At 53.6% G+C, this 21,929-nt stretch overlaps 1 protein-coding gene across 8 annotated transcripts in view; it reads left to right on the forward strand.

Moving 5' to 3' along the window:
• Positions 1 to 21,929, forward strand: part of KIAA1671 (KIAA1671 ortholog) — a 124,186-nt gene that overhangs the window by 92,206 nt on the left and 10,051 nt on the right. For all 8 annotated transcript variants that reach the window (XM_036448821.2, XM_036448818.2, XM_045585650.1 and 5 more), the window contains one exon: positions 19,970 to 20,088. In XM_036448821.2, coding sequence (XP_036304714.1) covers positions 19,970 to 20,088 — 119 coding nt within the window. The remainder of the gene's footprint in view (positions 1 to 19,969; positions 20,089 to 21,929) is intronic.

Raw genomic sequence — 21,929 nt, forward strand, 5'->3', positions numbered from 1 at the left:
TGTGCGGGAGACAGCTGATCAATGTTTATCTCTCATCGATGTTTCTAGCTCTCTCTCCCTCTCCCTTTCTCTCTGTAAAAAAAAAAAATCAATATATTGTATATATATATTAATTTTTTTTTAAGTGTGCTGTTTTGCCTCCAGAATGACCCCCCATCTGCATGTATTGTTTGGTGGGCCCGGTCTACAGTGACAGAGCCCGTGGCTCCCAGCCTCCCCACTTCCCTGGGCTCCCCACGCTCCCTCCCTGCTGCCTCCATGGCTACTTGATGTGAAAGCACATTGGGGTCATGAGCAGCCATGGCTGACCGGGAAGGAGGCAGCAGTGCAGGTTAAAGAAGAGGCTGAGGGCAGACCAGTCGGAGGCTTCCCTACCTTGGCTGTTGTCTCCTTTCTCCTGCATAAATACGAGCCCTCTTGGGGGAGGGATAAAAAAAGGATGGAGGCCTTCGGAGCTCAGCTTAATGAGTTTCCTAATCTCTTCATATAACATGGAGCCCCGTGGATTTCCAGCAGCTCAGCGCCGTGCCGGGGGTGGGAGTGGAAGCCTGCCAGGCTCCGGAGCTGAAGAGCTGACCTGAGGAAGCGTCTGTGCCTCCTGCGTGTTTCCTGACAGCCTGGGTGGGGGCCGGGGGCCGGGGGCCGAGAAAACAGCGGGAGTTGTAAAGCCCTGGGTTTGAATCCCGGCTCTGATACTTCCTGTGTCTGGGACCTTGACTGCTTTGAGCTGTTGTGTCCTTGGGTTCAAAGGGGGCTTACACCGTGAGGACTGGACTCAGACTTGAGTGGGCGCCTTGGATACTGGTTTGGTGAGTGGGGTCCCACGTGGAGGGTCTCGGGTCTGCGGTGTAGCCCATTTGGAGACTGTCATGTGGGCACAACCCTCGGAGAAACAATTCCTGAAAGCAGTGCCCCCAGTCAGCAAACCATCTGTGTGCCAGGCCCAGGGATTCCCTAGGGAACAAGACAGAGGTGACCTCAGACCTCATAGACAGTATGAGCTTACAGAGAGCTTGCTGCAGACTTACCTCAACAAACATCGTGTGCTTGAATGAATGAATGAATGAATGAGTGAGTGAATGATGGCGGCACGAATTGTTAATACACCGTTCTGCTCATCGAGGTGTCTCTGCACCTTCTTCCAAATTCTTCCCAGCGGTTCTTGCTAGACCACAAAGCAATACTGAGAAGTGTTCGCACTGACACATCCTCGGAGCCCAGCACTGTGCCTGGCACACTCCTGACACTCAGTGGATATCTGAGGAGTGGATGAGTGAGTGAATGAATGAAGGCATCGATGAAGGTGTACATGGACCCTGAGCTCCCAGGTGGCCACCAGCCGGATCTGTTAGGTGGGTGGCTGGAACGCGGTAGAGCTGTGGTTCTGCCAGGAGCTTGGTTTGGAGAGCTCTGGCCTGTGGCTGTGGATCTCTCTGTGCGATGGCAAACTGTCCCGCGTGGTCACGGCCGTCCTCTCCTCACGAGGATCACAGAAGACGCACGGTCTGTTGTGGTCGAGAATCAAGACCTTGAGCAACAGAAACCCCAGCGTGTTTCCCCTCGTCAGGCCACCGCCGTTTTGTGTGGGTGCCCCTGCTCCGTATCTGTGGGTGTCCCCCATCAAGCCATCTTGCTGGACCCCAGGAATCTCACAGCTGTGCTACGCATACAGGCATTCGTTGCTGGGGCTGCGCGGGGTTGGAGACGGCAGCTTTCCTGAGAGCTCGTGTGGAATCCGCTCTGAGCTGATACGAGGTGTGCCTGAGGGAGGGGTCCCCGAAACTTCTCTTTAGGTGGGTCCCATCCTCTGCCCAAGTGTTCAGCTAACTTGCGCTGAGGGTCAGCTGCCTGCCAGGCACAGTCTGGGTGCACCCAGTACTTCACCCTCCTCTCAGCCTGGGCGTTGCTGAGAATCAGAAAAAAGTTGGTTTCGTGGCTAAAAGCACAGCTCTGGAGCCAGGTGGCGTCTGTTCCAACCCCAGCTTTGCAATCTCCTAGCTGTGTGATGAAGGCATGTGTGCCTCGGTTTCCCTATCTCTAAAATGGGGATAATTGTAGAACTTCACAGCGTTGTCATGAAGGCTATATTAGTTGACGTGTGGGAAGCACCTGGGATAGTGCCTGTCTTGGAGTTAGCTCTGAAACATGTTCAGTGTGGGTATTAATATTACTATATTCACTAGGTTATAAGAATACTATGAATAAGCACACAAAATATTATGCGTCGATATTTTGGAGGTGTGGTTTACACACAGCCAAGCTTGTATGTAAATATATCTTAAGCATACAGTTTGCTGAGTTTTGACAAGTGCAGACCCATGTAACCCACCTCTCCCTCAGGATCTAAAACATTCTCGTTACCCCAGAAGACTCCTTCATGCTCCTGCCAGTCAGTCCTCCTCCCCTGGCGCGTCATAAACACTTCCTGAGCGAATGAGACCCATTGTGTCTGCTCCCATCCCTCTGGAGGCCAGTTGTGCTTGTCATCACCATTACATAACTTGATTGGCGGTGATGTCAAAATGTATGGAAGAGGAGTGTGAAAAAAAGAGTGGCTGCACCATGAAAACTTAAACTCGTTGAGAAGACTCCATAAAGGCGCATGCCTAAGAAAGAATCGTGTCCTATTGGGGCACAGGTGACTGGGAAAGCACACACCCCTAGGTGGGCTCCCCGCTCCCGGATTCCCCGGGTGTCTGGGCCTCCCCTCAGAGCTAGGTTGCTCCTTGATCCTTGCAATATATTGGACTCCTTGATTTTGCCTGGAGTTTTCGTGTGCGTGTGTGTGTGAGTGTGTGTGTTGATTTCAGAGAGGAACATCAGTGATGAGAAAGAATCATTGATCAGCTGCCTCCTGCGCACCCCACCACACTGAGGATTGAGCCCAAAACCCAGACATGTGCCCTGACTAGGGATCGAACCATGACTTCCTGGTTCCTAGGTCAGTGCTCAACCACTGAGCCACACCAGCCGGGCTGGAGTTTTCTAAAACTAACGAAGGAGAAGGGCAGTGGAAAACGGGTGCTGTGAGGCCACCCCCGGCCCTCCCCAGAGGCACGATGTTCCCACGGAGCAGGTGCCTCGCCAGTGACACGCTGCAGCGCAGTGACAGGGGCTGCTCCCATTATGGACTTCTAGCTCTGAGCCCTTTCCTGGGCTCCCAGTCGGGTGCTGTCCCCCTGGACCCTACCTTCAGCCCAGCCCACGTGTCCCCATTTCGGGGTCTTGGGTGCACAGGATACCCAGCGAGTACCTGGTACCTTGCACAGGTGGTGCCCGACTCCGGGGCCTGAGCAGGTGCCGCTGCTTCTCAGGGGACCTGCTGTGCTTGGGGTCTTGGGTTCAGCTCCTCTCCCCCCAGGCCTGGCAGCTGCTGGGCGCCGCTCGTTCCCTCTGGGGAGGTGGGGTGAAGTCACCCTCCCGGCAGCAGGGCCTCGTGGCTGGTCAGGTGAAGGGGCCTGTGCCCCGGCTCAGGCTGATGTCATCCCGGGAAGCCATTTGTCTCTGGGGACCGCCTGAGCCTGACTGCCTGCCCGCCCGTCTGTGGCTTTTGTCCTGTTTTGTTTGTTATGTGGGGCGGGCTCAGGGAGGGCCCCGAGGCTCACGGAGAAGGTCTTCTCGCTGCCCTCCGGGAGCGGGTGACCCTGATGCCATCCCCTTTCCTCACCCAGGCACCTCACGTGCGGGGCAGACTGGTTTCAGGGTCAGTTCCCACCGTGGCCACCTCCCTGCTGGGTGGCTGGGGTGGGTTATTTGTCCCTCTGTGCCTCAGGTTCTTCCTCTCTAAAAGGGGCGAAGGGGCATCGCCTGCTGGGGTTGTTCTGATGCTCGTAAAACTGCCGAGTGTCATGGCCGCCCTCGGGGACGCTTGTGGCCACGGTCTCGGTTATGGAGGTGGCGGCAATGGCTGTCATTTTTTTTCTTTTTTTGCCTTATTCCCAGAATTGATTTAAGTCAAGCTTAAAAACATACCAAATGGCACACTCGTTCCCTCTTGGGTCCCCACCTGTTTTAAAGGAATGCGATTTAACCAGACACAGCATCTGTGCGCAGGATGGGTCATTCCCGAAAACCCTTGCTCTGGCAAAGCTCTCAGCCTTTCAGTTTGCAAACCGTTGCAAAATGCAGGTGCCCAGGCCCCATCTCTCAGGCGACTGACATTATTGGTCTGGGCCGCTGTCCCGGGAGCTGGTTTTCAAAGCTCCCAGATGTCTCCAGGGTGCCACCAGGCTGAGTGCCACGGGGCCGGGTGTCAGAACAAAAAACAAGAGAGGTGAAGGGACACCTCTCAGGGCAACTTCCTGCACCTCCCAGGCCCTCGGGTTCCTTGTCTGCAAGATGCTTCCAGAAGCTGCTGGGAGGGACCTGAGGGATGGGAAGGAGTGATGAGTCAAAGGGTGGACAGGTCACACATGTGTTCCGTGGACACCAGGCTGGGGCGGGGACACCAGGACACCGCTCAGCCAGCCAGCCCCCCCTCCCCCCGAGGATCCCGATCCCTGGTCTCCCCCTCACTTTGCTGGTCTGGGAGTTTCCCAGATTCCTTTTTGCTATACCTAACACGTGGACAGGTGTTCCATGAATAAAGAATACCAGAGAAAATACACTGAAAAAAGTCACTTGGTTAAACAGGGTTGTTAATGCGGGACTTTTCAGAGCCTGTTACCATGCAGATCTACATCAGGAACCTCCAGAAATGGTCCTTGATGTCCCGGAGTGCCTGCAGGTCTGAGACCTCAGTCCCAGGAAGTGCTGTGGACTCTCTGGCTGACCTGAGGGGGGCGGGGGGGGGGGGGCGTGAACGGGAAGTGTCCCTGCAGGGAGTGCACCTGCCCTCAGGAATGCCGGACCTGGGGGTGGGGCCCTGCCTCCAAAGGAGGGGTTAGTGGCACTCAGCACTCAGGACAGAATTGGTGTCTGCATAGCACATTCCTAACGGGCCCAGCTTTTCCCCTCTAGAATGATACACCTTGGCTTCCAGGAAAAGACTCTCTTCTCCAAAGCTGCCCTATAAAGTCAGCGTTCGGTTATTCTCTCCTCTGTCTTCATTGGGCGGAGGAAGATGAGGGTGTGCGGGCATAGCTGCGTCCATCATGTCACCCGAGTGTGGCTGGGATGGGCCTCGCAGGGCCCCTAGATTCCACAGGAGGAGAGCTCTCCTTCCGATCTAGGCGCCCCCTCCACCCCCACCCCCTTTGCTTAGAGGAGGGGCTGAGGCTCAGAGATGGAAGAGACTTGGCCAAGGTCATGAGCCCCTCCGAGGCCGTCCTGTCCCAGGAATTTTGTGCTGTTGTCCATCTTGGCAGAGGAGCTTGCGGGCTGTTTGCACATCCTGAGTCTGGTTGGCCTGCAGTTATTACTGAAATGAGCGGAGGTTTCCGGGAACAGAGCAGATCCATGGAGTTTAATTAATGAATGCCCCGAGGGCTTGGCAGCTGGAGTCCGTGTTTACCTCAGGCTCTCGCCTGGCACGCAGTTCAGGAACTGCAAGGGGCGGTGTCCATCTCCCCCCTTACCCTGCCCTCCTGCTGTGTGTGTGTGTGTGTGTGTGTGTGTGTGTGTGTGTGTGTAAGAGAGAGAACCTGAGATCTCCTACTCCCCTTACAGCCCTGTGACTGCGTATGACTTTCTTAATTGTTTTGAGAAGTGCTAGGGTTTTGTTTTTTCGAATCCTTCATCCATTTGTTGAAAGGAAAGCATCCCTCAGAGACCCTGGGAAGAGAAGGAAGTGTCCCTGACCGAGGCAGACCTAAGTGGAGGGGGCTGTCGTCAGTGGTTACCCGCACATTAGGCCAGATGGGGGCCCGGGGCCAGCGATAAAAGCCGAGGTAACCTCCGTGCGCTGAACCCCGAGAAAGGAGGCCGCGGAGCCAAGGCGAGTGCTCTGCAGTGTCGCCAGGCAGGACCTGTAGTGGCCAAAGGCTCAGGGTCAGGCAGCCCCCGTCTAAGCCCCACACCTGTCCCTTGCCCTCTCTGTGTCCTGGAGCAAACACCTGACGTCCCTGAACCTCGGTGTCTTCTTAAGTGTAGGGTGGGGACACTGGTTGTATATAGAGAGAGAGCTAGCAGGATGTCTCCTGCTAACACTGTCAGCGTGAGCAATGACCATCGTCATCTTCACACGCATTCCCTGTCACAGTGACAGCCCAGTCAGGAGAGGGCCGGCACCTTGCCATTGGGATATGTCTGTCTGTGACCAGCCTCGCCACTCCTTCACACGGACACAGCTTTGGGGGATCCTGGCCTCTGGCTGTCCGGAGCAGTGCCGCTCGGCTTTCCTCCACATTCACACTCTGGCAATTTCCCTCCCAAAGTCCCAAGACTGGCAGCCAGACATGGGACTCATGAACACCTCTGAAGCGGGGACATAGTAATGACTTTAGCCGCCGAAAGAAGGGGATCCTGCCCCTCCCGTGGCTGCCTGATGGGTGTGAGCTCCGGAGATGGAGAGCGAGGCATCTGCTTCCCCGCTGTGCCCTGGGGTCCTCCTCCACCCGCCATGTCCCTGGGGAGAGCTGCCGAGTGCTCTGCCGAGTGCTCCCTGGGTGCCAGGCTGTCCCGAGTGCTTATCATGCCTGGATGGTTTAATCCTTACAAATCTCGTCATCGAGGGAGCGCTGTCATCCCTGCACTGTTTTGGGGAACTGAGGCTCAGGGAGGGGAAATGACCCGCTCAGGTCATGGGCCTGGGAGGATGCAGAACTGGCATTAGACACAGGCCTTTGAACTTGAGCCTGTGACCATGACCTTGGTGCCAACCAGGGTATAAGCTGTGCAGCTCACGGGAGCTCTGCATGGGAGAGGGGAGGGAGCTGATCTTCCTTTTGTAGCTACTCTGCGCTTCATGTGCCAGATTGTGATCCCTTTGCATATAACTCCCATTTAGTTCTCTCTTTTTATATATTCCCTTCTCTTTCTCTCCCTCCTCCCCCACCCTCTCTCACACACACACACACATGCACACACCGTTAGCATTATGATTCCTGTTTTTTGCATGAAGAGATAAGCCTCAGAGCCATTAAGGGGCTTTCCCCGATCACACAGCCAGTCAGCATCAGAATTCGCACCCAGGTCTTGAGGATTCTGAGCCCACAGCATTTTCACACCGAGCCAGATGGTGGCCTTTCCGGTCCTGTCCTCACAGAGGAGAGGGATGATGAGAATCTGGAGCTTGGCTCATGGAAACGGCCTAAGACCAGGCGCCAGGAAACCGGGAACTTAGACTTGGTTCTGGCAGGATCCCTCGGGCCAGAGAAAATCATGCCCCCGCTTTCCCTCCGTTATTCCGTTTGTAGCGAGTCCGTCTCCCTGGTTGCTGAGCCCCTTTCACGTGCCAGCATCTCCTGTGCATTCTGATCACAGCAAAAGAAGCCCTGCTGTGTATCCCAAAGAAGACACAGCTCAGGGCAGACCCGCAGACCTCCCTGGGGTGTGCGGAGGAAGCGCATCTGTGTCTCCCAGGCAGAACTTAGACCAATAATGGGATTGTTACTTATCAAATGAGGGCGTTTTCCTAGTAGCAGAATAGACAGGTCCCATCGCTGGGATACATTTCCGAGGCTGTAACTATTCCGTTTATGCAGTCACAGCACATGTTAGGGAATGTGTGGGGTGACTGGTGGAGAGCAAGCAGAGGCTGGATGCTCTCGTATGAGGCAGAGTGAGAATGACCTCTCAGATACCTCTCAGCCCCGTAACCCCATGATTCTGATAAAAGGTAATCAGCTGGTAAGCCAACAGCAGGGTACCAAGTACATCTCCAGCCACCTGCTAACTCTGAATGACTGACAGAGACTGCCTGCGGCTGTCCGAGCTCCGTTCTGTAATTGATTATTGATGTCTGCCTTGGGCAACCCATGGCGTGTTGCTACTGACTTTCTACATTTTGCTGTTTTCTAAAGAGTAACGCGTGTGTTTCCAACATGAAATGATCACTATTTATTTATTTATTTATTTTTTTAATCCGGAGATAAGATGGTGTGGATGTCAGCAGCCATAGTAGCAGCAGCCACCAACTGCACACCTGGAGTTCTCTGTCCCACGTTATCAGGCCTTTGCGTTCTGCCTGTAAAGGCCAGAGGCCTTTGGTCTGGCAGAATTTAGCAACAGCCAGTAGTTGAGGTTAACAGAAGCAGGTAATAAGGACATTTGCGATGCATCTCTTCTGTGCCTTTCGGGGCACCATTGTATATCTGCCTAATTTTCAGAGCTTCCTGGACATGTGCTGGAGGAAGCGAGATAAGTGTGGTTACCAGTTTCCCTAACTCTGTGCAGTGACAGGAGCTGTCACGTTCCCATCAAGTGATTTTTTTTCAAAACAAAAGTCACTCTTCTCTTCCTGGGAGAGTTTGTCCACCTGCCAGGACCTGTGAATAGCAGGGGAAGTTTCCAGCAAGTAAACAGTTTGTAGTGGGGAGGACGGAGACCCAGAGAGAGAGGGTAAGTCACTGATGCCTGAGACCACACAGACCAAAAGCGGAGAAATGGGCCTATTTGCCTCAAAAACTCTTGCTCTTAAATACACCAAGTGAAATACGTCAGGGTAGGCAAGGCTCTGCTGCAATAACAAACAACTCCCGAACTTCAGTGGTTGAAACAGGGCAAAAAGGGTTCTTTCTTGAGTGCGCCACCTGTCCACTGACATTAATTATGTCTGTGCTTCCTGTCATTGTCAGTGTGGGGCCCAGATTGATGGAACCGCTTTCCTGGGACATGGCCAAGCATTTGGTGAGGGAAAGTGAACGCGGACTCTTAAAGTTTCTGCCTGGAAACAAATGACATCACTTCCTCTCACATTTCATTGGCTAGGGTGGGTCACATGAACAGGCCTGCATTTAAGAGGTTGTGTCTAAACCTTCTGCAGGGAGAGGCTGCAAATATGTAAGCCTCATACACCTATGCCTGCCATAGCTTCAGCATGAACTTTATGGATTCGCCGGTGGAAAGTAGTTTGCGCAGGCCCGTTTTTCCCCCTCCCCTCCAGCACGAGCCACCCTTTGGAGTAGCTGGGTTCATGGTTCTTGGGTTTATCAAGGTGCCCAGGTTGAACCTATGCCCATGACCAAGTACAGCACAATTTCTCATTCTAACATTTCCACTTATTCGTCTGTTGGTTCATCCTCAAGATGGACTGCCAACCTGCATTAGTGAAAAAAAACACACACAAAAACAAAAATAAAATAAAAACTTCCAATACCAGAGTTCTTCAAAGGACTTCCGAGTTCCTTAAAGGAGCATAGGCCTTCCTCTCCCCAGCTCACGGAAGTGCAGCTGAGAGGACCCTGGGGCCCTGGTGGCCCCAGGTGGGCAGCATTTATCAAGCACCCGCTGTGAACCAGATGCACGTGCATCAGCATTCAGATGCTCTTCGGCTACCCGCTGTCTCCGGAGGCTTCCAGGGAGCTCAGGAAGGCGTTTGCTTCAGTGCTTGGGAATTCCGCCCCCGCCTGTTCTCCCTCCAAGGGAAAGGAAAACCCAGGTTCAGTGCTAGACCAGAGAGAAGCCCCAGCCATCTACCCCGCCCCCCACCCCTCCCCACCAGCCCCTGACTGAGAAGCAGCGAAGAAACTATTAATAAAGGGTCTAGGCATAGTCTTAAGGGGTCCCCTGAGTATGTGTGCTCATCTCCTCCTATTTGGAAATGTGGGGATGCTGCTCTGAAAACATTATAAGAGAAGCGCTTATTGCCTGGGATGCTCAGAGAGGCAGTTACTGGCACAGAGGAGGAAGGGAAGCTGCGGGCTCGGCAGGCTGTGACCTCCAGCCCAGTCCCAGGCAGGGCATCTGGTCAGAAGGAGGCCTCCCTGTGACAGGGTAGGCTCCGGAGATGGGAGGAGAGCTGTGCGATGTGTAGATGAGGTCTGATGGACTTGCCTTGGTTCCCAATTCTGCCATCTCCTTGCTGTGCAGCCTTGAGTAACTCACATTGGCTCTCTGAGCCTTCGATTCCTCTTGTCCTAAAAAAAAAAAAAAGGACATTAACACTATCCAGTTGTCAGAAGTGTGATAGTGGCTCCTCAGCTTACCTGGGAAAATCAGACAGGAAGCAAATCATCGCACTGGCGCATCGTCCCTCAAGTCTGCTCCCAGCTTCATAAAATACTGCACAGACATCTCGACCAAGGAGCTCAGAGCAGCAGTCACCAACCTTTGGGACCTCACGGACCACCGGTTGGCGACCGCTGGATGAGAGCATAGTCCCAACATGCCGACACTGCAGATTCAGTCCCTGGTCAGGGCACATACAAGAAGCAGCCAGTGAACGCATACATAAATGGATCAGCTGACCAGTGGTTTCCCCTCTCTCGGTCTCTCCCTCCTCTGTCTCTCTCCTCTTGGCTTGCTTTCTCTCAAAATCAATAAAGAAAGTAAAATAGGATACTGATCAGAAGTCCGATAGGGAGTAAATTTAACTCACCCATATTTTAATATAATTCTCTTTGATGGTGCTATAGTGGGTGATTTATTTTCTTATAACATTTTATTGTTAACAAATATCTTGTGTCTAGCTCTATATTTAAATTTTACAGGGAAATTGAGTAACTTCTAGAATCAGAAAAAAAAAATTCTGACTGCCAGGGCTTTGGGGTCGGTATGCCTCCTTTTTACACCCTCCAACATTGCTCATTACAGCCCATCGGGGGGGCTGTGCATCTCCCATTTATTTTACTCAAAAAGGTGCTCTGTCCAAGTGGGTTTATTTTTCAGCTTCCTGAAAGCTGAGTTCTCATGGTTTTGATTTACACCATGAGCTCGTGGTGTGCCTGGCATCTTGCAAAGTCCAGAGTTCAGTAGATCTGAACTTGAATTTGAACCCTGGCTCCGCTCTGTACTAGCTCTGTGACCTCGGGCAAGCCACCTCCTCTCTCTCCAGCCTCAGTCCCCCTGGCTTTGAGGGGGATAACCGTGGCCTTGCTTCCTAGGGACGGGTGGCAGGAAAAGCAATGGGGTGAATCACATGGTGGAGGCACCTCACAACCTGTAAAACACCGCAAACACGGCCTCTTGTTCAACATGGAAAACCAACGAGCCGCTCGCACATCCTTCATCGGGCATTTCTGGGGGCGGACCTCGCACATCTGCAGCACCTCCCCTAGTTCCAGTCCCAAGGGGTGGGGTGGAGGGGGTGGGATGTGCCCTGTAGCTGCTGCCTCTGGTTGCCTAGCAACTGGAAACCCATCGAGGTAGATATTCTCATCTGTCAGCATGGCTCACCCGCCGAGATGGAGCTGATATCCAGTTACCTGAGGAGGAAAAGAAAGTAAACTGTGTGCACCGCCCTGTCCATGAGCTGCAGAATCCGATCCCTTCCCGGGGCCTTCTCACGCCAGAGCTAAGATTCTGGAGGCCTCCGAAGAGTCGTGAAACTGGTTCTTTCACCGCAGGGAGCGCGTGATCCCCATGAATTTTGGGCTCCAGCTGCCACCTTGGCCCGTGGGTCTGGCTCTGAAATGGTGTTTTGGGTTGAGGCGAGCGGGATACTGTTGCTGCCGATCCATCCGGACTCCTTTTAAAGCAGGCGGGTGAAACCCAAGGCGCTCTCAGGCCTCGCCTAGGAGTTGGACAGGCCTGCCCTGCAGGAGCCCAGCGGGGCCACTCTCAGACCTGGGAGCCAAGGCCAGTCATTGCCGCGAGCATCCTCACAGCTCCTGTAAGTTCCGCCCGATCCTGGTAGAGGGTGTTGGCCGGGGTGTCTGCGCTGCGGTGACCCGCACCAAGCATTTGGAAAACACCTCCTTTCTGAAAGCTCCTGGTATCCCGCTGCCTCTCCGGCTCTGTGCCTCCGGCTGGTTTCAGAGCCACAGAGCGGCGATTCCGACTTCTGAGCCTCATGAGGATGACGGCATTCCCTGAGCACCTGCCGTGTGTCACGCACCGCGCTCAGCACTTGACATAGCTCGTCAGCGGTGCAATGCTGGCGTCAGCTCTGAATGTTGACGCGGTCCTCTGCTCTCACGGAGACTCAGAGAGGTAGAGTGACTTACCCAAGGCCACACAGCTTCTGTGTGACAGGGAGCCAAGATGGGAGCCAGGGTGTGTTTGACCCCAAGGCTCCTGCCGACCTGGCATGTCTTTTTCTTCGGTACCTGTGGCCTGCATGGTCTGCAGCTAGCTTTCCAGACCCCCTGGGGGAGGCACCACACCCTCCCTGAGGAATGCCCTGGGGGTGCAGACAGGCATCTGGAGGGATACACGTGCTTGCTTAGATGGGTATCCTTTTCCTCTTTTAAAAAAACTACAAAACCCAGAAATGCTCACTAAAGAAGTGAGATCATCGGTGAAAGGAATTTTTAAAAATGTCCTCATTGTCTCACTCCTCAGAAATAGACCTTGTAACACTTCTATATCTCTTAAGATGTTTGCATATATATGCAAAATATATATACAGTAGAGGCCCCGGGCACGAAATTCGTGCACAGGGTGGGGGAGGGTGCCCTCAGCTCAGCCTGGTACCCTCTCCAATCCGGGACCTCTCAGGGGATGTCCGACTGCCGATTTAGGCTCGATCCCTTAGACATCCCTCTCACAATCCAGGGTCACTGGCTGCTAACCGCTCACCTGCCTGCCTGCCTGCCTGCCTGATCACCCCTAACCACTCTGCCTGCTGGCCTGCTTGCCTCCAACTTCCTCCACTTGCTGGTCACTCCTAACTGCCCCCCATGCAGGCCTGATTGCCTTCAACTGCCTTCCCTCCTGGCCTGGTCACCCCCAATTGCCCCCATGCCAACCTGGTCACTCCTCATGCCAGCATGGTCGCCCCACACAGCCTGCTGTTCAATCATTTGGTCGTTCTTCACTAACCCCCATGCCGGTCTGATTGTAGGCAGCCATCTTGTGAGAGCATGATGGTCAATTTGCATAGTGCCTCTTTATTATATAGGATATATGAATATATGATAAATATATTCACAGATATTAAATACACATTTTGCATATATATGCAAATTGATCAATAAAATAGAATTTTGAACTCTTTTGTACCCAATTTTCTGTCATCTTTCTCTACTACGACTAACTTCCGATGTCAGTGAAATGGACCTGCATTCTTATTTTCAATGGCAACAGCATCTTCCATTTTTCAGATTATGCTGACTTTATATGGTCAGCCCCCAATGGGTTTTGGACACTCAGGTTGTTTCCAGTCAAATTTTTGTCTTATAAATAACAGTAAAAATCGCTGGACATTCATTGTCACCCACCTGCATAACCGGAATAACTTCTAGAAGTAGAGGAAGAGTAACTGGAACAGAAGCAAACGGCCTATGCAATTTTAAGGCGATGCTTGTTGCTAAGGGAGTTCAAGTTCGTCGCCAGAGTCCTTGACGTTGCCTTGGAGGCCGTGCGTGTGGCGCTTAAACCCCTCCCTCGCTGTCAGCCAGCCCTCTGCGTGAGCACACATGCACACACACGTGCGCGCGCGCACACACAAACGCGGCAAGTTGCATAATTCCCCTGGGCGTCTGTTTTCTCCTGTATAAAATGGAACACCGTGTGGCAATCCCTGCTCCACCATTCCAGAATCCACAAAGCTCTCGTTTGAGGCAGAACTGCCCCATACCAATTGTGCTGATGTGGAGTAATGAATAGTATTTATGTATCCCACGTGATGTGACTATTCCTACATGTTGCTAGAGAAATATTAACACACTTGCCTGTGGGATGTGGCCCTGCACCACTATTTATCCACTTTGGAGGAGGGAGGCTCGTTATTATTCCTTAAAGAGCCTTTTCCTACATTTTTTCTTAATTGCCTTCCCATGAAATGTTGTGTTGTGGCGACATTGTATATCGGTGTATGTCCTGTATGCAGTAAGAAATAAGGTTGTTTGCACCCCCGCTGGTGGCTCAGTTAATGGGATCATCGTCCCATACGCTGAAAGGTTGTGGGTTCAGTTATTGATCAGGGCACGTACCCAGGTTTCAGGTTGCACCCCCAGTTGGGCAACATGTGGAGGCAACTGATCAGTGTTTCTCTTTCAATGTTTGTTTTCTCTTTCCCTCCCTCCCTCCTCTCTCTCTCTAAAACCAATAAAAACGTATCCTCAGGGGAGGGTTAAAAATAATAATAATAATAAATAATATTTCCACCTCCTTCCCAAGAGCCAGTTTTCCCTCTCCTGGGGAGGGGGCATATCACTCCTGTGGAGAACGCATGACCTAGACAAAACGGTCGGCAAACTGCGGCTCGCGAGCCAAGCGCGGCTCTCTGGCCCCTTGAGGGTGGCTCTCCCACAAAATACCACGGCCTGGGCGAGTCTGTGTTGAAGAAGCGGCGTTAGAAGAAGTTTAAGTCTAAAAAATGTGGCTCTCCAAAGAAATGTCAATCGTACTGTTGACATTTGGCTCTGTGGACTGATGAGTTTGCCAACCACTGACCTAGACCAGTGGTTCGGAAGCATGGGTGACTGCCCCTCAGGGGACAATTGGCTGTGTTAGAGGCATTTTTGGTTGTTGGGACTGGGGGATGGGGGGGTGGGGGGGACAGTTGCTACTGGCATTGGTTGGTACGGACAGGATGCTGCTGAACATCCTACAGTGTGCAGAGCAGCCCCACTGTGTGCTCTAGTGCTGAGGCTGGGAGCCTGCCCTAACCCCCCCCCCCCCCCCCACTGTGTGCCCACCTGCTGTCTTTCTAAAACCTGGCCGGTCCCAAGTTTGAAATGCACTTTGCCCCTGGCCTTGGGATTGGGCCAGTGGAGCAGACACTGGAACCCACTTCACAGGTGGGTGGGAGGACCCTTTGGGGGCTGATGCAGGAAAGCTGGGTACCTGGCCTTGGTGCGTGCTCACCCAAGGCAAACCAAGATGCCCAAGTGCCAGGTTGCTGGCAGCCGCCCCGGTGCCTGGATGTTGCCCCCAAATTGAGAAAAGGGCCCTTCTGCAGCCGGACATCTGACCGCACATTTCCGCAGCCTTGGGAGCCTGTCGCAGCCGCTGGGTCTGACTTCCAGGTCCCACCGAGTGAGCCCCGGCCCCGAGGGAGCCCGGCCCTGCGCCTGCCTGCAGCCTGCGTGGGCCCCGCTCTCCCCCGTCAGGCCGTGGTTTTGTGTGTGGGCTTTGCCAAGGCCCGGCGTCTGCCCGCACAGGTCCCCGGCGTGCCAGTCTGCAGGCAGCTGATAAGCTGTCTCCGCGGTGCCCGGCCCCGGCCCCGGGCCTGGCGCTGGGCTTCGGCTTCCAGAGCGCTCTCCCCGGCTTGAGGCCCAGGGGGCAGGCGGGGACCCTGCGGGACGAGGCCCTGCCCCCACCTGGGCGCTGTGAAGTCTTAGCCAAGAAGATAGCACCCAGGCGGGCGTTTCCCCGGGCCTCTGGCCTGCCCGCCGAGGGCTGGGTTGTGAGTTACATCAGGTGGCGCCCGGGGCCCTGGGCGGGGTCTCTGAACAAAGCCACAGTCTGGGCTGGGCACCAGAACGAAAGGGAGCCCTGGGCTCTGTCCCCGGCGATGGAATGTCAGCCCAACTGGTTTTGCTCCTTGGCGGGAGCTGGTGTTCCTTCACAAGTGGGCCACCGTGCCCCTTGAGGGTAGCGGGCGTCCACGCTCAGCCCCTGCCTCTGCCCGGCCCCCGCGATGGGGAAGAGGGGCCCCATTCACGCCCGGCGCTCTGAGCTCTCCTCTCCTCGCCTGGCCCAGACAGCCTGGAGACCCCAGCCCCTTGTCCGTGAGGCGGGTCCGGTCTCCCCTGCAGGGCTGCTTCTCGGGGAGAGGGGGGGTATGGGGGGATAGGGTGGGATGGCGTTGTCCAGTCCACATGATAGCGATAAAGACAGCGTCTCCCTCCCCCGCCTCACCTTCTCCCAGCCTGACCCCTCTCCCGCACTGCCTTCTCCGCCTCCCACACCTGTCCCTATCTGACCCACTTATCAAGGCCTGGCCACGTCACGTGCCCTCCACGAAGCCCCGTCACCTGTCCCTCGTCACCCTGGGGTGCCCAGGCGTACCTTGGGTGCCTGGGATTGGAAACTGTTCATCTCGGGGGCCCAGGGGAGCTTAAGGCAGAATTTTCGTGAACTGTCTACGGCGGCCTTGACATCTTTCCATGGCAGTGCCTAACCGTCTCCCTCGTGGTTTTTACTGGCAGCGCCCTGTTCCCTACAAGGATAAACCAGGGTTCGTTTATACCTTAGACACCCAAAGCGGTGCTGTTTGTTTGTATGTATGTATATGTCTCTGTGTATTTGTGTGCGTATTATGTATATGTGTAATTATATTTGGGTATATGTCTGTATGCACTGAGTGGCCAGATTATTGTGATCTCTGAATGCATTATAATCTGGCCACTCAGTGTATTTCCTATATAATAAAAGGCTAATATGCCAAAACCGGTTTGGCTCAGTGGATAGAGCATCGGCCTGTGGACTGAGGGGTTTCCAGGTTCGATTCTGGTGAAGAGCATGTACCTTGGTTGCGGGCACAACCCCAGTGGGGGGTGTGCAAGAGGCAGCTAACCGATGTTTCTCTCTCATCGATGTTTCTACCCCTCCATCCCTCTCTCTTCCTCTCTGTAAAAAATCAATAAAATATTTAAAAAATAAAAAAATAACAAAAATAAGAGTTTAATATGCAAATTGTCCCCTCCACCAGTAATTTGATCAGCAGGCAAGCCGGCCAGCTGCCCATGTCCCTTCCCCCTGGCCAGGCTGGCCGGGCCCCACCCATGCACAAATTCATGCACCAGGCCTCTAATATAAATAATCTGGCCACTCAGTGTATATTTGCATGTGTGTATATTTGTGTGTGTTGTGTATGCATTTGTGTATATGTTTACATGTGTGTACATTTGTGTATGTTGTGTATATGTGTGTTTGTATTTGAGTACGTGTATTTGTGTATATATCTGTACTTGTGTGTATTTGTGTGAGCATCTGCGTTTGAGTGCGTTTCTCTGCTGGATGAGTCTCCAGCGGGGGTTTGGGGAGCAGAGTTATGACACTGGGATGTGCTTCTGCCACTTGTCATGGGGCGGGAGACGCGGCAGGAGTGGAGTTCTCAGGCAGAGAGGGACACACCACTCCCTGCCTTCCACCAGGGTCACACTTACATGTTCGAGGCTGCAGTTCTGTCTCCTGACAAGCTGAGCCCTGGCCTGAAATAAACATGAGAGATGTTTTGACGTGTGATGGTAAAAAAAAAAAAAAAAAAAAAAGAATCCACATTTGGCGGAGACTTTTTAAGAATCCAGGAGGAGCCAAGTCTGGAGGGGTCGGAGCCGATTCCGAGAAAAGGAGAAGCTGTGAAACAAAAGAATCATATATTTATGTGGAATGGTACTTCTTAACATTTTCTAAGAGACCTTGTTCAGCCGTGCTTGGAGGCAGTCAGGAGAGGCTTCCTGGAGGAGGTGGTGCCTGAGCTGTGTTTTAGGGCCACATCCCAAGCAGACCTGGGGCCAGCATTGGCCAGTGGCTGGCAGGCTGTACCCAGAAGTCTCCCGGAGGGGCGTTCCCTGGGTGAAATCGCTAACAGGCATTGTTAGAGTGGCAGGGGGTAGGTAACAGGCCATAGACTCAGAGCCCAACGCCTGGGTTTGAATCAGGCTCCTTCACTCACTCATGAGGCCCTTGGCAAGTCTCCTCACCTCCCTGTGCCTCAGCCTTCTTATCTGGAAAGTGGGGGTAATAACAGCAGTTACCTAAGGTTGTTGGGAATACTAACTACGGCAGCTTGGCACACAGTAAACGCCATGTAAGTGTCTGTTGTTACTACTCAATTTCCCAGAGCCTCGGCTACCTCATCTGTGAAATGGGGACATTAATTGTAACCACTATGGAATTAAACTAGATGGTCCATGTAAGGAATTTGATGCGGTGCCAGGCAGTCAGTGCTCCTTAAATGTTCAGGGTTATTGCCATTCTTGCCACCTCCTCTCTCACCTCTGACTCCCGATGGGCTTCTGGAGCCTGGGGGCCTGTGTCAAGGCTGCCGAGAGCCTGGGCCCCCAGCCCACCTGTCATGTCCGTTTATAGCCTCTGAGATTCGGGGCAGCCAGGCAGCCCTGGCCCCGGAGCCTCGTCGGGCACTCCCGACCGAAACCAAACAGCCTCCCAAGGACCAGCTGCAGACGTATGTCCCTGTCACTTTGGGCGAACACTTGTCCACGGATCTTAGGCCTGGCCAGGCACCCGATCCCCTCCCTTCCAGCCCGAGCTAGGAGAATGCAGCTGCTTTGGAGCTCAGGCACACTGGGTTCAAATCCCAGCTCCCCCACTTTCTAACTGTGGCCTTGGGCATGCCCGTTGGCCTCTCAGGACCTCAGTCTCCTCTCCTGTGAGAGGGGTCCATGACAGTTCCTGTTGAGAACAGTGGAAGTCAAAGTGGATTGCACACCATCAGCGCCCTGCATTAGCCTTCGACACTGTCATTACCATTGCCCCCAGTCCTTGTGCGGGTCTGACCCGGACCCAGGACAGGAAGGCACTGGGACAGAGCGAGGTCCCCATGGCAGCCTGGGCCCCAGGACCCCAGAGCTCCCTGCGCAGCTGGGGTGTAGAGTTGCAGAGGGACGGGACACACGTCTTAAATTTCTCAGAATCGCTCTGTCATCTGTGGGCCACCAAGCACCGCCCTGACTCAGGGTTCTTTCTTAGGCGGATGTGTCAGACACCCCAAAATACACACAGGCATAATACCCTCTCCTTTCCCTGCCCCGTCGCTAGCTCCCTTCCCTTTTCTGGATAAGAAGCTCACTCCTACTCACTGGGGAAAAAATTATTTTCAGGAACTTGTTCTTCCAACAGACATTTATTCAACAATTACTCCAGGCTCAGTTCTGAGTGCTGGGACACAGGCTGTAGATCAGGGGCCCCAGCCAGCCAGCCACCTCTTTCTCAATAAAGCTTTATTGGAACACAGCCACGTGCACTCCCATACTGCTTGCACTGCTTTCTTGGTAGCAGTGGCGGAGTGGAGTAGCCGGGGCAGAGACGGGGTGGCCCATAAAGCCCCAGATATTTGCTGCCTGGCCCTTCCCAGAGAAAGCTGCTGGGCTCTGACGCACAGGAGCAAGTAAAGATGGCGGGGTCGTTCTAACTCCCAGCCTGGTGAGCATCTTGTCCACAGCATCCCTCAGCCATCATGGCGTACACAGTGTCCCCAAAAGTTGACTAGGAGGCGGGCACTTACTGGGCCAGGTGCTGTGCCAGGAGCTGGCGTGGAGTCTGTGCCCATGCCTGTGCATCATCAGAGAGGGAGGTGGAGAACAAGGATGATAGAGTGCCTGACCTTGAAGGGTGCGTCAGCAGTTACAGAATCTCAGCATCTGTGTTGTGATCCTACCCCCATCCTGAGTGCCTAGCACATAGTAGGTGCTCAGTAAATATCTGTTAATAACTTCTGTGTCAAACTTGCCTGCACAGAGGTGAGTCCGAGTTAGGCAGGAAGAGTTCAGGAGGAGGAGGAGAGAGCCCTGTGGGTTGCCATGACTCTGGGTAGGAAGGATGGATAGGAAGAGGGAACAGCACAAGCAAAGCCAGAGGCCAGGAATGGGTGGGGTTTGGGTGGGACATGGCGAGTAGGTCAGGAGAGTGGATGGAGGGCTTGTTTGGGGTAGGGGTGGGAGTTGGGACTGGACAGGAAATCTGGGACTCAATTTTACAAGGGGTGTTGGATTTCAGTAGGAGGACAGTAGGGAGCCATAGGAGGTTCTTAAGCAAGAGATGAATGCTCTGCATATGCAGATTATGCCTCTTGACATTAAGTAGAACATAGAAGTGGTCTTTCTGGAGTTGGGGGAATGTTGCTGAGGAGGGCGGCCCCTTCGGCCCCGTTTGCCCAGTTTTGGCACCGACAGTCCTGGATCCTATGATGTGTCAGGCAAACTCGGACGGTTGGTCACGTAGTGCCCACTAAGACATCTGGACCCACCCTGAGGGCAGCGGCGGGTTAAGCCCGGTGATAGGTTAGGATTCGCGCCCGCTGGGACCAGATTCTAAGCATTTTCCTGACGATAACCCCCGGTCTGGCCTTCCCTCGCAGGATCAGCTGAAACAGTGCTTCTCCCGGCGGCCCCCCGAGGCCAAGGACACTGACACGCTCGTGCAGGAAGCCGACAGCCAGTATGGGACGTGGAGGGACCAGCCCCAGAGCGGGGAGAGGTAGGTGGGCGCGCGAGGCCCCTGGCTCCGGGGCAGGGCGGCTGGGCAGGGATCTGGGCGAGCTACTGCAGCGTGTTTTGTCTGTAATTGTAAGAGTAAACCATTCTTGTTGTAAAAAAAAAAAAAAAAAAGAAACTTAGAAAGTATTAAAAAAAAAATAATAAATGATATGTGAACTATCCAGAATAGGCAAATCCATGGAGACGGAAAGCAGATGAGTGGCTGTGGGAGGAGGCGGGGTGGGGGTGGTCAGGAAGAGAGCTTGGGAATGACTGCTAAGCAGGTACCAGTTTCCTTACGGGGTGGTAAGATGTTCTAGAAGGAATGGTAGTGATGGTCACACAACGCTGTAAAGGTACTGTATCTCACTAGTGCTAAATTCTATGTTATGCATATTTGCCACAAATTAAAAAAACATAAAGAACATGAAAATACCAGTAACCTCAGCACACAGCTTAATAACCTTCAGTAATGTTTTTGTCTTTGTATAATTTTTCAATATATCGGTGTGTTTACAAATATAAGGACATATACATATTGCTCTATACGCTGCCTGCGTTTAATATGGCCACTGTCAGTGGCCTGTAGGTCCTCAGTTGGCAGCCTGGCAGAAGGCCGGAGGTTATCCAGGGTAGCCCGGATTCAGGAGGCAGGCAGGTCTGCATCCCAGCTCCACCCCCGCCGGCTGAGGGATAGCCTGGTGCATTGTTATTCTCTCTCTGGGTCTCCAGTGCCCCTCTTACTGGGACCTGGGATCTCCCAGGGAGGCGGGTGCCTCATCCCGTCTCCTAGAGGCACTGCAGCGCCCCCTCCTGGACGGTCCCAGGAGCCACTGTGCTCCCAGCCCTAGCTAGCAGTGCCATCTGCTGCCACCTCCATGGTATTTCTCCTTATTTTTTGTGGATTTGGCTCAACCCCACCCCATACCCCTAAATCCTGCCTATTTCAAGTAATAAAACCACCCCAGAGCTGACAGAAAGCACCTCTGCGCTCCCAGTACCCCTGGCCCGAAGGGTCTGCTAAGGGGGCAGCTGTGGGGACGCGGGGGGTGGGAGTGGGGGGTGTCTTTCAGGAGAGACCCTCCTGTTAGGGAGGTGGTGTCGGGCGTGTCCACACACCCTTCCCCAGGCAGGTGTCTCTTTGTGGGCAGGGAGAGCCTTTTTTAATGTAAGGACTTGACTTATTTATAAATCTCCTATTGTTATCCAAGTGATACCTGAGTATATGGTCGTGGGAAGAAATTCCGGAAGTAGAAGGGGGTCAGGGATGTGGGTTTTAGAGTCAGGTCTGCCCCCTTTGGGCCAGCTGCCTGTGTCTCTGGTTCCTCGTGTTCCGTGAGGCTAACACTTTATCCGGGAGCTTAGCCCTCCCGTTCCACAGCTGGCCAGGTGTTCCAGAGGCACGATCAGCACCTGGCTGTGTGCCCGAGGGGGGTCTCCTGGGATGTCTGTCTGTCTCCTGCTTCCTGGGGTATAAAGCACACCCACACCCTACTTTCTGCGCCTTCTTTTTTTAAAAAATATATTTTATTGATTTTTTTTTTTTTTTTTTTTTTTTACAGAGAAGAGAGAGGGGTAGAGTTAGAAACATCAATGAGAGAGAATTATCGACCAGCTGCCTCTTGCACACCCCCTCCTGGGGATGTGCCTGCAACCAAGGTGCATGCCCTTGACCGGAATCGAACCTGGGACCCTTGGGTCCGCAGGCCGACGCTCTATCCACTGAGCCAAACCGGTTTCGGCTTTCTGCACCTTCTTTACCCTGTTACTCAGCCCTTGGAAACAGCCTGCATGACCATGTCTCCCTCCCTCCTTCCTTCCTTCCTTCCTTCCTTCCTTCCT

This window comes from Pipistrellus kuhlii, unplaced genomic scaffold, assembly GCF_014108245.1.
Source record: "Pipistrellus kuhlii isolate mPipKuh1 unplaced genomic scaffold, mPipKuh1.p scaffold_m20_p_20, whole genome shotgun sequence".
NCBI classification, from domain to species: domain Eukaryota; kingdom Metazoa; phylum Chordata; class Mammalia; order Chiroptera; family Vespertilionidae; genus Pipistrellus; species Pipistrellus kuhlii.